The sequence below is a fragment of the Zootermopsis nevadensis genome, unplaced genomic scaffold, assembly GCF_977971745.1.
Source record: "Zootermopsis nevadensis isolate Lab colony 2312 unplaced genomic scaffold, Znev_1.0 Znev_ptg000002l, whole genome shotgun sequence".
Classification (NCBI taxonomy): Eukaryota; Metazoa; Arthropoda; class Insecta; order Blattodea; family Termopsidae; genus Zootermopsis; species Zootermopsis nevadensis.
In genome coordinates this window covers 14,330,142-14,346,043 of record NW_028259134.1, presented here as the reverse complement: position 1 = coordinate 14,346,043, position 15,902 = coordinate 14,330,142, and the positions used below count along the sequence as shown (strand labels likewise).

At 37.9% G+C, this 15,902-nt stretch overlaps 1 protein-coding gene across 3 annotated transcripts in view; it reads right to left on the bottom strand.

The window, feature by feature from the left end:
• LOC110836614 (14 kDa phosphohistidine phosphatase-like) overlaps positions 1 to 15,902 on the bottom strand; it is a 143,915-nt gene that overhangs the window by 19,013 nt on the left and 109,000 nt on the right. For all 3 annotated transcript variants that reach the window (XM_087350389.1, XM_087350398.1, XM_022078000.2), the window contains exon 3: positions 3,534 to 3,658. In XM_087350389.1, the coding sequence (XP_087206515.1) occupies positions 3,534 to 3,658 (125 nt within the window). The remainder of the gene's footprint in view (positions 1 to 3,533; positions 3,659 to 15,902) is intronic.

Genomic DNA, 15,902 nt, shown 5'->3' with positions numbered 1-15,902 from the left:
TACGTAGATACCCAAGGACATCCAAGACTCAATCACAGATGCAATCTACCGGATCGAGCAACGAAACATATCTTCCGACGTCCGACATCTATATAGTCACGCGCATCAGGTCTTAAATTCCAGCATATCAATGTCTGACAGTATTGATTTTATCACGGATCTGAGCGGTGTTACTTAAATTCATTTCGAAATATAGGATTTCGGAGGACCGTATTAAAGACACTTGAGGAGTTCAAAGGACACAATTCTCACCAACCTAACTTAAACTAAGCCAAAATAACCCAGCTTAACACAATCTAACCGAACCTATCCTAACCCAACCTAACGTAACCTAACGTAACTTAACCCAAACTAACCTAACATAATCTAATCCAACCCACGCTAACCTAACCCAACCTAACCCAATCTAGCCTAGCCAACCCAACCTAACGTAATCTGCTCCAACACAAATTAGGCTGAGTACATATTGTGACCTTCACATGACCATGACATGTCTATGACCTCTAAATGATGTGTGCAGTGTCACTCAGTCCCCTATGTATATGCGTGAGGAAATATAATTTCAAATGACCTTGAAGAGTTTGAGACCTTTAATTCTCAAACAGTTTGCGTGATCATGTGGTCTTGACATGACCCTGAACCATACGTGGCCTCATCTTGACGTGAGTACGGTCAACCAAATATTTACGGTTTAGCATAAATAAGCGATAAGGACAATGACCTTGAAAATTTCAAACACCTGAATCTAGGACACTATTTGGCCGATTTTGACGTGACTTCCATATGATGTTGACCTATACGTGCCCTCATCTTGACATGAGTATGGTCAACCAGGTATGTACGGTTTGGCAGAAATAAGCGTGAAAAGGTATGACCTTGAGAATTTTAGAGACCCCTATCTGGGAAGCTAGTGGGCCGATTTTGTCGTGACTTCGGTATAACCTTAAACTATACGTGACCTCATTTGGACATGAGTATGGTCAACTAAATATTAACGGTTTGGCAGAAATAAGCGTGAAAATATGTGACCTTCAGAATTTTAAACACATGAATCTGGAAAAATATTGCGCCGATTTTGACGTAAATTCGGTATGACCTTGACCTATACGTGACCTAATTTGGGCATGAGTATGGTCAACTCGGCATTTACGGTTTGGAAGAAATAGGCGTGAAAAGATATGACCTTGAGAATTTTAAAGACCCCTATCTGGGACTAGTGGGCCGATTTCGTCGTGACTTCGGTATGACCTTAACATATGTGTCCTCATTTGGACATGAGTATGGTCAACTAGAGATTTACGGTTTGGCAGAAATAAGCGTTAAAAGATATGACCTTGAGATTCTTAAAGACTATCTGGGAAAGTAGTAAGTCGATTTTGTCCTGACTTTGCCATAACCTTGACCTAACTGATATCAACGTCACTTGAGAATAATTGCTCTGATACCTTCGGTTATAAAGATGTGAAGGCGACAATAATGTACAAAATATAATTTCGAAATTTCAGCGGCACGGGTATCACGTAACCTAACCTAATCCAACACATATAAAGCGTGCTAATTTTATGGTAGCGATTGAGGGGTAGGGTGATTGATTCTGCATGTGAGTACTGCTACCATCGAAGATCCAGTCAGAATAATTAATTCAACTCACCTACGCTACTAATTTACTTATACATACACACTTACACACTCACTCACATATACACAAATTAATAAATATTCACAAGTTCATTCAAACATGATATAATAGGTTACAGTAAGCGGTTCCAAATGATGTTTATTCAATAGTATTCCTTAACTTGTTGATTTCAATTTGGAATTTCTAATTCGTTCTAGGAATCTTGGTTGCTTAACTCGTTTGTATTTATGTCCTTGTTGGTCTTCGTCAGACATGATATTTTCAACACTGACGCGCCTAGCCGTCATCTTCTCGTACGTTATTAATGAGGAATCTAAGACTGCAACAAATGCAATGCAATGCGCGTGTACATTGGACAATCGAAAGAATTGCCCAAAACGAATGATGAATAGTAAGTAGTCTATTCTGTTGGCTCTGTCAATAAGATATACAAAATTTCACGTAAACAAGACGTTATATAGAGCCAAACAGTAACGCCCATTTCAATGACTTCACTAACTGCCACTCAGGTCTAAGCTAAAGTAATTCGTCAAAAACAAAGTAGGCGTAAAACATCTATGTCAGAGAAAAATAACGTGGCAGACTCGGGCTAATGACAAAACAGAAATCGTTGATCGTTACAAAAGATTAGATGGCGAGTTCCTAACACGACAGAGCCGAGCCGGTGAGAGTTTGGATGAAAATTGAGTGTTTTAGAGAAACGCACAATGCAGACAAGGTCCTCACGTAGAACGTGGGTGTACAACGTCCCACTTACTTTAACGTTCCTGGAATATCCCTGGGAACACTCTGGACGACAAGACTCATTCGGACGCGAGTAATATACGGACTCCCAGAGCGAGAACACCAACGAATCCCTGCAGCGACGATCAATACCCTGTACTTACACAACTTCGGGAAATTCACTACTGAGGCAACTCGATCGATGATCGGAATCTAAACCAAAGTGGTCGCCGGGTTTCTTTTTTCTTTTGAGTCTGATGTTGTACAAAGAAAAAACAACGCCAAGCAGTAGACCATAGTAACCGCTATAGATATTCATTTCATCCAAGCGCTAAGTATGGCAGATTACTGCCCTCTCCCCCCTATACACGTTCTAACGTGCTACAACACATTTGCAAATATACTGAACGAATACTGCTTTTAAAGCAACTTCTGCAACTAAAAATCGATGACAGAACGTTTGGCAAATAATTCAACAGATTCACTATGAGTCTGTAAATGTCATCAACGATAATGAGCAAATTGTTACATTCTGTTAACTCAAACAGAAGACAAGAAGTTTCAGTGTCCATTCTCATGTAGTAGAGTTATCTTTAGCCAATATTTAAGTCATTGTAAAGAAGAGTGCGTCATTGGAGAGGTATGCATTACACAAGGGTATACGTAAAAGTACACAAAATTTTAGTCGAACAACCCGAAGGGAAGATACCACGTAGTGGGCCGAAGCGGTCAGATGATATTAAAATGGATGGGATCCACTATTAAAATGTATCTTAATGCAATGATATTTATAAATGTGGAATGTCATCAAGTGACTGAGACCAAGTCCTGTGGCAGGATCTTGTGATAACAAGTGATGGACTTCAAGAGTTCCATAAAAGTCGGGGAAGTTATTAAACAGATGAGCGACTGTAAGTTTCCAAACGAACAGCTTTCGTTGTGGAGTTACTTAAAACACATACCGGTACACCATACAGTATGCATTGAGCAACAAACAATGCGCATTAAATAATGCTAAACTAAGGAGATGCGAACGTGTCGACAAATTGAAGACATGTTTTCTCGTCTAAGAATACGCTTGTCCGCAGACAAGTGCTGTAACGACAACACCAGGTCGCTTCTGGTCTGTTCTCTTGGATCGTCAACTACAGTTACATTACGAGACATTTACCTGTGAATATCCGTACACCAGAATCTTCTTAGCGGCTGCGTCGTGTTTGATACGACCTCCACCAATGCATTCCGAGTCCAATCCCAGAGCCTGAACCGCCTCCGACGTCTTGTCGTAGATATTCCCTGTTGACAAAAATGACATGAACAGGATCGTTTAAGAAATTAACCCGATGTTGGTCATCTAGGTGGTAAAGCCTTGTGGACCTGCACATGGATATAAACCTTTCAGAGGTACATATCGCTCTTATAATAAGGGCTGAATCAGTACATTCCTGCAAAATGTTGATTAAAACGTCAATCTTATCTATTTTAAGAGAGACCAGATAGTTATGGGCGTATGTGAGATGTCAAATTACTCTTTCAATAGCCGATTTTGCAAAATATTTAACGTTCTGCGGAGCATAATTTAAAAGCAAACCTATATATTAATTATCACTGGCGCATGTAGCGATTAGATATAATATCTACAACAGTAAGAAAACAACGTGCTGGGAGTCAGAATTCTCAATACATGCACAACTAAACTAGCATGGTCACAACGGACTACAACAGGAAAGATATCACAAATCGTTAACCAAAACCCGCATTTCAGCTCAATAAAACCCATATGCTGATTTTGTCGAAACCTTGACATGTCTTTGACTTATCCATGACTTCAAATTGAGTGGCTTCAAACTAACATGAGTATGATCCCACATATTAATACCGTTAGGTAGATATGAGGTGCGATCGGAAAGTTTCAAGACTGCGCCTATAAAAACCCGTACACTTATCTCAGGTATTAAATTCATCCATCACCCTCGAAGTAGTTCCCCTGGGAGTGAACACAACGATCCCAGCGCCGCTGCCAAGCCTGGAAGCATCGCTGGAAATCTTTCTTTGTCAGCCTGTCAAGCACCATCTGCGATTCTGCCTGAATCTCTTCTATCGTCTCAAATCTCCTTCCCTTTAGCTGAATTTTCATCTTTGGCAAGAGGAAGAAGTCACACGGAGCTTAGAAAGGAAGTTGGGGTCGGTTCTTGCAAGATCTTTGAGCTCCTGACAAACGAGAAGTCGATTCTGCTTCTGGTCCTCAGACAGGATGCGTCGCATGTGGAGTTCTTCCTTTAGAATCAGCTGACAGGTCCCATAGCCTATCCCAACAATATCGCACAAGTCGTTGATGGTACGGCGTCGATCTTCGTGAATGGCCTGTCGAATCTTCGTAACATTTTCGGGCGTTGTGCTCGAAGATGGTCGTCCAGAACGCTCGTCATCATCGACAAAGGTTCGGCCATTTTTAAAACGTGAATGCCACACAAAAGTTTGTGCACGACCCATTGCGGACTCCCCAAATGCTTGCTTTACCATTTCATAGGTTTCCGTAGCCGTTTTGGCGAGTCTTTGGCAAAATTTGATGCACACTCTTTGTTCATGAAAATCCGCCATTCCGAAATCGCAGGAGGGTCGGTGTAATGCACTACCAAAACGTCCGTAACTAAGAAACAAATGCTAATTCGATGATGCCGGCTGGCACACTGATTCACTATGAATGTAGGCCGCACCGCCTAGCGGCAGAAGCTTGTACTACATCCGATTCGCCCTCTATTGACACAGTCTGGAAACCTTCCGATCGCACCTCTTATAAGCGTGAGAAAAAATATTCTTGAATTGAGCGTTGAAACTTAAAAGTCTCAAAACCTTGGACTGATCTTGTCGTGATCTTGAGGTGATGTTGACCTATCCATGACCTCAAAACAAACATGAATATGGTCTTTCAGGTTCTTACAGATCGGCGGAAACATACGTTTGAAAAAAATATTTACGAATGACCTTGAAAAATTCAAAGGCCTCTGTGTGTATGGAAGACATCAATGTTGTACTATCGACTTCTGCAGTCCGTTGCCCTTTTAACATGAACTTTAACTTTGTTAGAAGACCGAGATAAGGGGCGCATATAACAAAGCGACAATCTTTACAATATGTTTACTACGTAGCCAGTAACATAAAAGACGCAAATGTAAGGTCGAATTGTATATTTTTATGCATTTGAAACGAGTAGCCCGTTGTGGGAACAAAGTAACCGCCCCAACAAAAACGAAAGTTCACAATCTACTTCAGCACTTTACCTGCTCACTCTACTTGCATGATTCGATGTTAAACACGCTACATCACATTAAATGGTGGGGGAACAAACTACGAGTGTTTGAATACACAATGCTGATAAGAGTATGGGGACCTACGACGGATTATGACACTCAAAATTCGCCAAAAATTACTGGAATCTAAAGCAAGTAAATTAGCAGGGTATGCAGAAAGAATGGGGATCATAAAAGGGTAAAAACATTCCTTGCAAAGCCTGAAGGGTGGGGACTACATGGAAGACTTACAGGGTACAATGAACAGGCGTGTTCGGTGAAAGGAATTATGAATGACACGCATACACAAAACCAAAGTGACATAAAACTTGTTCACTTTGAGATGATGCATGGAAAGGAAAACCCTACACTAATCGGAATAATTGTGACAACGATGAACTGTTTCCTCATAATAAACACACATTAAATTCAAAAGTAACTTTTCCCAGTCAATTTATAGTCGACTTCACGGATCGCCAACGTATGCCGGGAACCTTTCTGCCCACGGAATTGTTTTCGAGAAATATTATGTACGCAACTCTGAGGGGAAATAAGTTCCGTCCTTACGGTTTCTTATATTTAGGATAGGGTTAAAAACATGAGTTAATGCTTATGTAACATATCAATGATCCCTTAAACTTAAAAAGTAGAGCTTTAAACGCGCAAGGTTCCGCTTTGAACTGAAATATTACACACACTAAAAGTATCTTCAAACACTGACGGCGTGTTAATATATAACTGCACACAAAAAGATGTACCAATCTGTTTCAACCTTAAAGTGTTATTCGTATAAAATCCTTAAATTAGAAAGACTTCACACGCAGGAGCTTCTTTTATATATTGTAATCACTATTCGGTCCCCATTCAATTATAAAGATGAAACATAAGATGTAAGTTCTTAATTAGTTTCTTAAAACTTTGAAACCAGATAAAAACGGATGTTTGAAGAGAGCTCCACTGATGGCCTGTAGATCAATATAGGAAAAAGCTAATAGCAGGCAAAACTTAATAGGAAAAGCATCCTTCCAGAAGTTCCTTACGGTGAGTGGAAAGCGAAACACTGTAATGAGCTTCTGCACGAATTTAAAAGATGAGAGCTTCGCGTGTACTAATAATGTGAGACCCTAATGAAGGGAGTAGATGGGATGCGAAGAGAACGGATTATGTTGTATCACCTGATCACAGCTCGGCCTCGTTGAATTGCTGCAGGTCCCATTTTTCTAGCGGTTAGAACGCTGGACTTGTAATCCTGGGGTCCCGGGTTCGATTCCCGACGGTGCCCGAATTTATAACTTGTGTTGGGCAAGGCCTTGGTCTAGGCAACACGGAGTTTTCCTCCGGGGCTTCCCCGGTTTCTCCGTGGCATCCCAACAATTACTCCATACACACAGAAGAAGGCAATGGCAAACTATTTCTGTATCACCTGCCTAAAAAACATATGAACAGGTCCCAGTCCGAGAAAAGGATCCTGTTCATAATATGTCGCCAACCTCCTGTAAAGGAGACGGCGTAATAAAGAAGAAGAAGAAGAAGGTCGCATTTACGTATGAAACACTGTGAGAAGTAAAACTTCGAACTTTTGCAATCAAACCGGTTACGACCGAGCCACGGTAGCTGTCAGTATAGTGACTGGCTGCGGACTGGACGACCGGGTTTCGATCCCCGACGGAGGCAGAGCATTTTTCCTCTAGCCTCTGCATCCAGACCGTCTCTGGGGTCCACCCAGCCTCCTATACAATGGGTACCGTGTCCTTTCCCGGGGGTAAGGCCACTCACCCCCATCTAGAGCCGAGGCTAAGAATCAGTTAGTGCTATACCACCACTTCCCCCAAGCGCCTGCATGGCGTATAGTGAGACAGCTTAGCTTTACTTTACTTTACTTTACTTTGCCTTTACTGGTTATGACCATCCACGGCATACTATGAAAATACATCATACTCGTAACTAGTACAGTCGTGGCTTGAAAATATGCAAGATTCAACGCGAACAAATGTTATCTCACAAAAGAAGGCATTTAATGAGTGGTGTAAATAGAAACAGCAGCGGCAGAATAAGACAACAAATAACGTGGAGAATGATGAAGGGTAGAAAGAAGAATGAGGACTAGAATAAGATGGGCTAAAGACGAGAAGCAATAGAAGCAGATGGAAAACGAGAAATAGGAAGGTGAAGAAGAAAAGAAATGCGTAAATGAGCAGGAAAAAGATCAGGAGACACAGAAAAGACGAAGGAAGAAAGATTAATGAATTAATTAATTAATTAATTCATTCATTCATTCATGCTTGCTTTAAAGCAACATTCTTTTCGACTCAACAAGTCATACAGTATCTAATAATAAAATGACGTTTAATGTCAATTTATAAAGGTGTAGAAAGCACCGGCAGTGGCCTTAAGGATCAAACTTTCACACTTGTCTGGAAGGACTGAGGAAAATCACAAAAACTCGCAAGTCTGAGTAACCGGTTTCTGAGTCGACGTCTGAATCCGGAGTCACCCAAACACAAAAGCTAAAACTTTTAAATCGGTACGTTCGGTCCGTTAGGAGGAGAGGGCATCTGAACTAGATATCACATTCTCCAACACTCCAAATATGAAACCGACCTAACAGTATGTGTTAACCCAACCGAGAAGCTACCAAACATCACGAGTTGCTACCCAAAAAAAAAAGGCAAATTATGATCTGTCATGACAACGAGCGGTCTGTGTCTCTGTTTAATAAAATGAGGAACTGGCTCAAAGTTTCTGTCATGTGTAGCATGTACGAAAAGTGGATATGCATTCACTTTTAAATCTGAAAAATAATGTTTCTAGTTAATTCCATTAGCCTGTTGAAGGTCGGACATGGTTCATGTATTTCTCATCGCTCCCAATCTGCCTTGCACCTAAGTCTTTTAGTACACAAACATCAACTCAAAATGTTTTTGTTCAGGTCATCCTCTATTACAAGATAAACATACCCGTTCTGCCTTCTAAGACATGTTTCTTCCACTTCCTTTATAATGGCTCCGCTAATTACGATTTCTTGTGAGCCGAGGCTAACTAAAGCCTGGAATCTTCCTAGTGCAGATACTGACAAAAAGAAACTCCCTTCAGGTGACTCTATCCCCCTCGCCGCCCATTAGAGGCAGAATTTCAACAAAATGAGACGGAAGTAAGGGCAAAATCCCACTGAACACAATAACGCTCCTCCTGGATCCGCGGGTTTTATAGCTACGATACAGAAAGGCCTACATGAAACAAACTCTTCGCGAAGAATTTTTGTCGGATTTATAAATTCTTTTCCTTTCCATTTCACTTTTTCCCTGTCGTCATAATCTCCACATTTTTACGAGACCAGAATACTAAAATAGCATTTTGTATAAAAACGTCGCTCTCCATCTGAAAAAGAATTGGTTTATTACAATTAAATCTGTGTTAGTTCAATGATGTGATTAGGTCCGTGTATTACTAACTATTGAATGAAGGCGTCTAATTAAAACTCTAAAACCCAGAGGAATGCGATGAAGCTACTGTATTACAATTAAATGTTACAAAACTTCATTATCACTGCATATCAGCCATTATATTCTGAGTATGACTTTGTAACAACTCCTTTGTTTCAATTGCAAAATAAAGCCTTCACACGAAAGCGAAATATTTAAATCGAAAATAACAAAACATAAATTGCTGAACCGCTGGAAAAGGGAGAGAAGTCCATCATCAGAAGCACAGCAAGCATTTGCAAAAATACGCCTACTAGCTTCACGTCTGCATATACGTACGAACCGTTGAACAAAATTTCATAGAATTTTATTATTGGGGGAGGGGGGGGGGTTACTAAAATTCGTATGGTAAAAATAAGTTTCATACGAAATCGGCGTACCTAAGCAAACACGTTCGAGAATGAATTAGAGTCGCCGCGCACTTGCGGCAACTTCTCCGACATCTCTGCATAGCGTACAGTCTAAACGCAGATCTGTAGGGGCTGATCACTGCCAGGAATACGAATTTCACACCATTTCATAAAATATCAGAGAAGTGTCGTCAAGTGTCTATGCTTCTGAATGGCGTCAGTATGACGTAATGCGGTTCCGACAATCATTTTAACGTTACGATAATGGTGAGCACACAGGAGATGATTATCTTCAAAGTATACTGAGAGGAACTTTGGCAATACCGGCATTTCTTTTGCTGAATAACGTTTTATCACTCAAGAGACTTCAACTCCATAACATTCAAGACCATACAACGCTGAATTCCTTAACATTATCTTTCTCTTTCTTATTAGCTCTAAACAAAAGGTTAGTGGCTTACTGAGCTGAACATTCCCATACGTTTCCTTTGTGAATTATTTTCCTGTGCGTTCAACTGCAAAGTCAGGGAATTATTATGTCATTAATAATGTGAGTGGCGTGCAAGAACAGAAGTTGAGGTGACGCCCACACACATCAATGAGGATAGGTAGCAACTGCATATGTTTAATAGCCGAAGTCGCAGAGGTCCTCATGGAAGGACCGGAAGGGTGACAGGGGAAGAGGCAGCGAAAACGCCTCAAATTGCATCGGTAGAATTTATTTAATTATAAACGGAACTATCGAAACTAAATGCCTGAACAAGACAAGTCGGTAGTGATAGAAACAGTTAACGAAAAAAAAAACGAAATATTAACATCAGCTCTACCTGGATGGAGCGTTTACTACAAGTTTTAAAAACCTGGCCCAATTTCTCTCGTCATAACAATACCACGTTAAACAAATCAAACCAAATCTGAAATTTAAATCAGCACACTCTCTACACATCTTTAACAACTATGCCGTTATGACTACGGTGTTCTTGACTTAGGTAACAGGTGAAAAAAAGCAGAATAGAGACTGCTACTTCTAGCTCACTGGAGATTGGAAAATTTGGATTTCCATATAAATCGTAAAAATTCACTACATAAAACAAAGAGAACATTGAGTTCAGTTTACTTAAGTGTCTAAATAAATTTTACGGCGTATAAAGCCAAGTGTTTACCTTAGAAAAATACGTCTTGCAGGTATCCATAAAATAAACATTATATGGCTAACACAACAGTCGCATAAAATCCAATGATATCCAGAAAATTGCTGCTATAACAACAGGGTATTTCAAATTCGACATATTTCAGAGTGAAATGAGAGGTATAATGTATCAGTACAACAGCTCCTACTTACAGATTGCAAAGAAAGCATATGATTCCTTTACCACATTCTATGTTAGTTTGAAATTTATTACTTTTATTAAAATGTGAGAAAGAAACTGTTAGCAGAAGACATATGAGGACATATATCTGTGACGAACCTCCACTGCAACTTAGTTATATTAAGCCTGTACAGAGCTCCATCAGGTAATTTTCAACAATTTCTAAGGGGACTAGATGCTACTCTGAAGTATCTGTATAATCCAAAAACTGAATTTTTAATCTGTGGCGACATGAATGTAGACTATCTAAATGAAAACTGCCGGAAAAATCATTTAAACTCACTACTAGCAACATATAATTTGATACATACTGTAAACTTTGCAACAAGAATTCAAAATGACTCAAGAACAGCAATTGATAACATTTTTGTGGATAGTATAAGACTTAGCTCAACTTCTACTTCTCCCATAATAAATGGACTATCAGACCATGATGCTCAGTACCTTATGATTAATAATATTGCTGCAGATACTAACTTAATACCTTTGAAGCAGAAGAGAAGAAAAGTAAATAATGAAACCATCATGCAGTTTCAGCTTCTTCTGAAGAATGAAACATGGGAATCTGTGTTATGAAGTCAATGATACCAACAAAAAGTTTAACTCATTTTTGTGTACTTTTATAAATATTTTTGAAGCTAATTGAATAAAAATTTACTTGGATATTATCCATCGTCTAGTAAATATAAAACGTAAAACGACGTTTCGGAGATGGGACTCTATCTCCGTCTTCAGGTTCCTACACAGTTGGGCCCACTAGATAGAGCTAATCCCTATCTCCGGACAAATTAAAAAGTGAAAGTCCCGGAATAAAAAGGCATTATCACACCATCCATCCGTGGGACGTAAAAGAATAGTATGTAGAAATCAAAATTCATAAACACGATAAAGCCAAAAAACAAAAACTCACAAAAGGTGGGAAAAAATACACATGAATATCAACTCGAAACTCGATGCCCAACTTGGATTTCTTCAGAGATTACAGGTATCCAAATAGGAGATAAATCCAAACTAGGCTGGCTGATAGGATTGGCGAGTAGTGCCATGTGTGCCGCCTCCTTGTATTTTCTCCGAAACGTCGTTTTACGTTTTATATTTACTAGACGATGGATAACATCAAAGTAAATTTTTATTCAATTGACTCTTCACCATCGTTAAGAAGTTTTAGATTTGATATTTTTGAAGCTAGTTTTCCTATTACATATGAAAGTATAGGCAAAATAAAGAATGACTGGATTACACAAGGAATAAAAGTAACTTGCAAACATAAAAGGAGTCTGTTTATCTACAGTAGGAACAGTAAAGACCCAAATGCAAGAGCATTTTATGTTAAGTATTGTATATTTCTGAATAATGTTATAAAAGAGGCTAAAAAGCAGCATTAGAGTAGACTTATAGCAAAATCAGACAATAAAATAAAAACAACATGGAACATAATAAAAAGGGAGACAGGAAAAATATATTTATCAGAACAGATGCCATCTCTTCTAATAAACAATGAAAAAGTAAAGGATCCTGGAAAAGTGGCTAATGCCTTCAATAAGTTTTTTCTAACTATTACTGAAAGCTTAAATTTAAATCAAACAGGGACAGAAGATGCCGTTTCTATTTTAAAAGCTGCATTTCCTGTAAAACTTTCTGGCCTTAATATCATTCCAACCACTAAAACTGAGGTGAAAAGTGTAATACAGTCCCTCAAGTCAAAAAACTCATCAGGTTATGATGAAATAACAAGTAAAATTTCGAAAGCTTGTTCAGGTTTAATTAGTCGTCCATTAACCCACATTTGTAATCACTCATTATACACAGGCATTTTCCCGGACCGCCTTAAAATACCAGTAGTACGACCGCTGTACAAGAAAGGGGACAAAACCAGTATGACAAATTACAGGCCAATTTCACTTTTAACTACTTCTTCCAAAGTGCTTGAAAAGATTATGTACGATAGATTAAGTCATCATATGCGTGCTAACAACATATTAGTCCCGGAACAATTTGGCTTCAGGAAAGGTGTATCCACTGAAGATACGGCCTTCAAGCTAACAGACAATGTGCTTAAATCTATTAACCAAAAAATGCATGTTGGAGGAATTTTCTGTGATTTAGCAAAAGCTTTTGACTGTGTAAATCATGAAATTTTGTTGGATAAATTGCATTTTTATGGCATTCAAGGAATAGCAGCGCAATGGTTCAGATCCTATTTAACAGATAGAAAGCAAAAGGTCGAAGTAAAAGCACCTAAAAACAAACAAAAATTTTTCTCAAACTGGGGAACAATAAAACATGGAGTTCCCCAAGGGTCAATTTTAGGGCCCTTGCTTTTTATAATATACATAAATGACTTTCCTCCAACAATAAAAACAATAAATACTTTAACAGAACCCACAATATTTGCTGATGACACAAGTGTCATAATTTCAAATAAAATTTTTGATGATTTCTGTTCAACATCAAACATAGTTCTGTCTCATATGAGTAAATGGTTTACTGCTAACAAGCTGGCCCTAAATCTAGATAAAACGAATATAATAAAATTTATAACAAATAACTCACCACAGCTTGCTTTAAGTATTGGTTATAATGGGAAGTATATACAAGAGTCGATAAACACAAAATTCTTGGGTTTGCAAATTGATAATCACCTAAATTGGACAAATCATATTGATAAACTGATACCTACGTTATGTGGCACATGTTATGCAGTTAGATCTCTGTTACATGTCAGCAACACTGACACACTCAGATCAGTATATTTTGCCTATTTTCACTCCTTAATGAAGTATGGAATAATTTTGGGGGGAAATTCATCAAACAGTAAAAAAATATTCACTTTACAAAAGAAAATTATTAGATTATTGGCTGGTGTAAAACCTAGAAATTCATGTAGAAGTCTATTTAAGAGATTAGAGATCTTAGCTCTGCCTTGTGAATACATATTCTCGTTAATGAACTTTATTGTAAATAACCAAGAACTCTTTCAAACTAATTCTGCTGTACACAGTGTCAACACAAGGAATAAAAATCAGCTTCATAGACCAATTGCCAACCTCTCATGCTTTCAGAAGAGTGCATATTATGCAGGGATCAAAATTTTCAACAGTCTACCATCAAGTCTCACAAGTCTTGTAAATAAAAAGGCACAATTTAAAGTAGCATTAAAAAGATACTTAATTACACACTCTTACTCTGTCAATGAATTTATGTTGTTTACAAATAAGTGATAATTTTTTCTTGTGTGTAATGGGTAGATCTATTTGTAGCTTATCATTTATCTAGGTAAATACTTTGTTTTGTATTATGTGAAATTTATATAATAGTACGAATTGTACTTTATAATATGTATTGTATTATTATTACTATTATTATTATTATTTGCTGATGACTTAAAGATATATCGGAGTATTAGCGATGTTGATGATTGCAAACTGTTGCAGGACGACATCCATTCAGTGCAAAATTGGTGTCTTGTGAATGGGATGCAACTTAATTTAAGTAAAACGACTGTTATATCATTCACCCGGAAGACAAACAGTATTTACTTTAATTACAAATTGTGTAACAACCTGGTGGCACGCTCCCATTGTGTTAAAGATCTCGGTGTTCTACTGGACTGTAAGCTTTATTTTCACCAGCATATCAACTATATATTCTCACAAAGCTTAAAAGTGCTTGGCTTGATTCGGTACATTACTTCTTCCTTCTCCACTGTTGACAGCCTTTTGGTCTTGTACAGTACTTTAGTCCGTTCCAAAATTGAGTATGCTTCCGTTGTTTGGAACTCTATTACTAATACTGATTCCTTTAAATTGGAAAGGATTCAAAGGAAATTTGTAGCTATATGTTACGCTAGATTCTTTAATGGCGTTTGTGCCTATAATTATGATGAAATATTAGTTAGATTAAATTTCTTATCGTTGCATTTAAGGAGGAGGCATTTGGATGCTCTTTTCCTCGTTAATGTTTTTAAAGGCAAAATTAGTTGCTCATCTGTTTTTGATACAGTTAGTCTCTGCATACCTACTAGGTCTATCAGAGACTACTCTACCTTTAAAGTACAACGTAATTTCAAGGCCAGTCCCTCTGCCAGATGCGTTTCTGCTGCCAATGCAGTCTGTAGGAGCATCGACATCTTTAACAAAGATCGTATTTTGCTTACTGAGGTCAGTCAGCTTTTTAAACAATAATCATTGTTTTTATTGTTTACTTAGTATAACATTTTATTGTGTATGTTTTCTGTCCAATATTAAACTGTTTTTAGTATAATTATTATTTTACTTATCTATAGCATTTAGTTTTTTATTTATGACTTATTTTGCAATAAATCAATATTGTACAGTTATGTTTTCAGTTCTTTGTTTGTTTGCTTTTGTATTGTAATGTCTGTATTGTTGTTAGTGCTTGGCTGTTATTGGCCTTTTTGGCTGTTGTAAAGCACTTTAATAAATGAATTGAATTGAATTATTATTATTATGACTTTTTCCACATCCTATCGTCATCTGACTGTCTTATGGATCCATGGAATGTAAATAAATTATTATTATTATTATTATTACTGATAATGGACTACAAACGGGATACTTTATCCTCACTACTCTACACAACATTCCTATGGAGCACATAGGCCTGTTCTGCAAAGACGAGGTCTACAAATTATTGAGGTACGCACTTGTGTTCATGGTGTTGAGTTGTAATGTGAAAACATAAATATCAAAAATAACACAGAAATTGTTTGAAGCTAGCAATAAAATAAGTCTAGAAACAAATGAAGATAAAAGTACACGTAAATATTTCTTACAGGCCTATTCGACTGTCGGCAATAAAGTAACATTATAATTAGAGGCCAGATACTAAAATATATGAAAATGTTTGTAACTGAATGTTTCTGCCGCATTAAGTCTGTAGCCAGATTCACATTTACAGCTGAAACGTATATAATGCAAAGTACGTACCAGCACCAACGACTCGTGTTGCGCATCATTCTTATTCAGTTGATACAGCATCATTAATTAACCGTCTAATCGATCACCAATAATGTACGAATCTGTCGT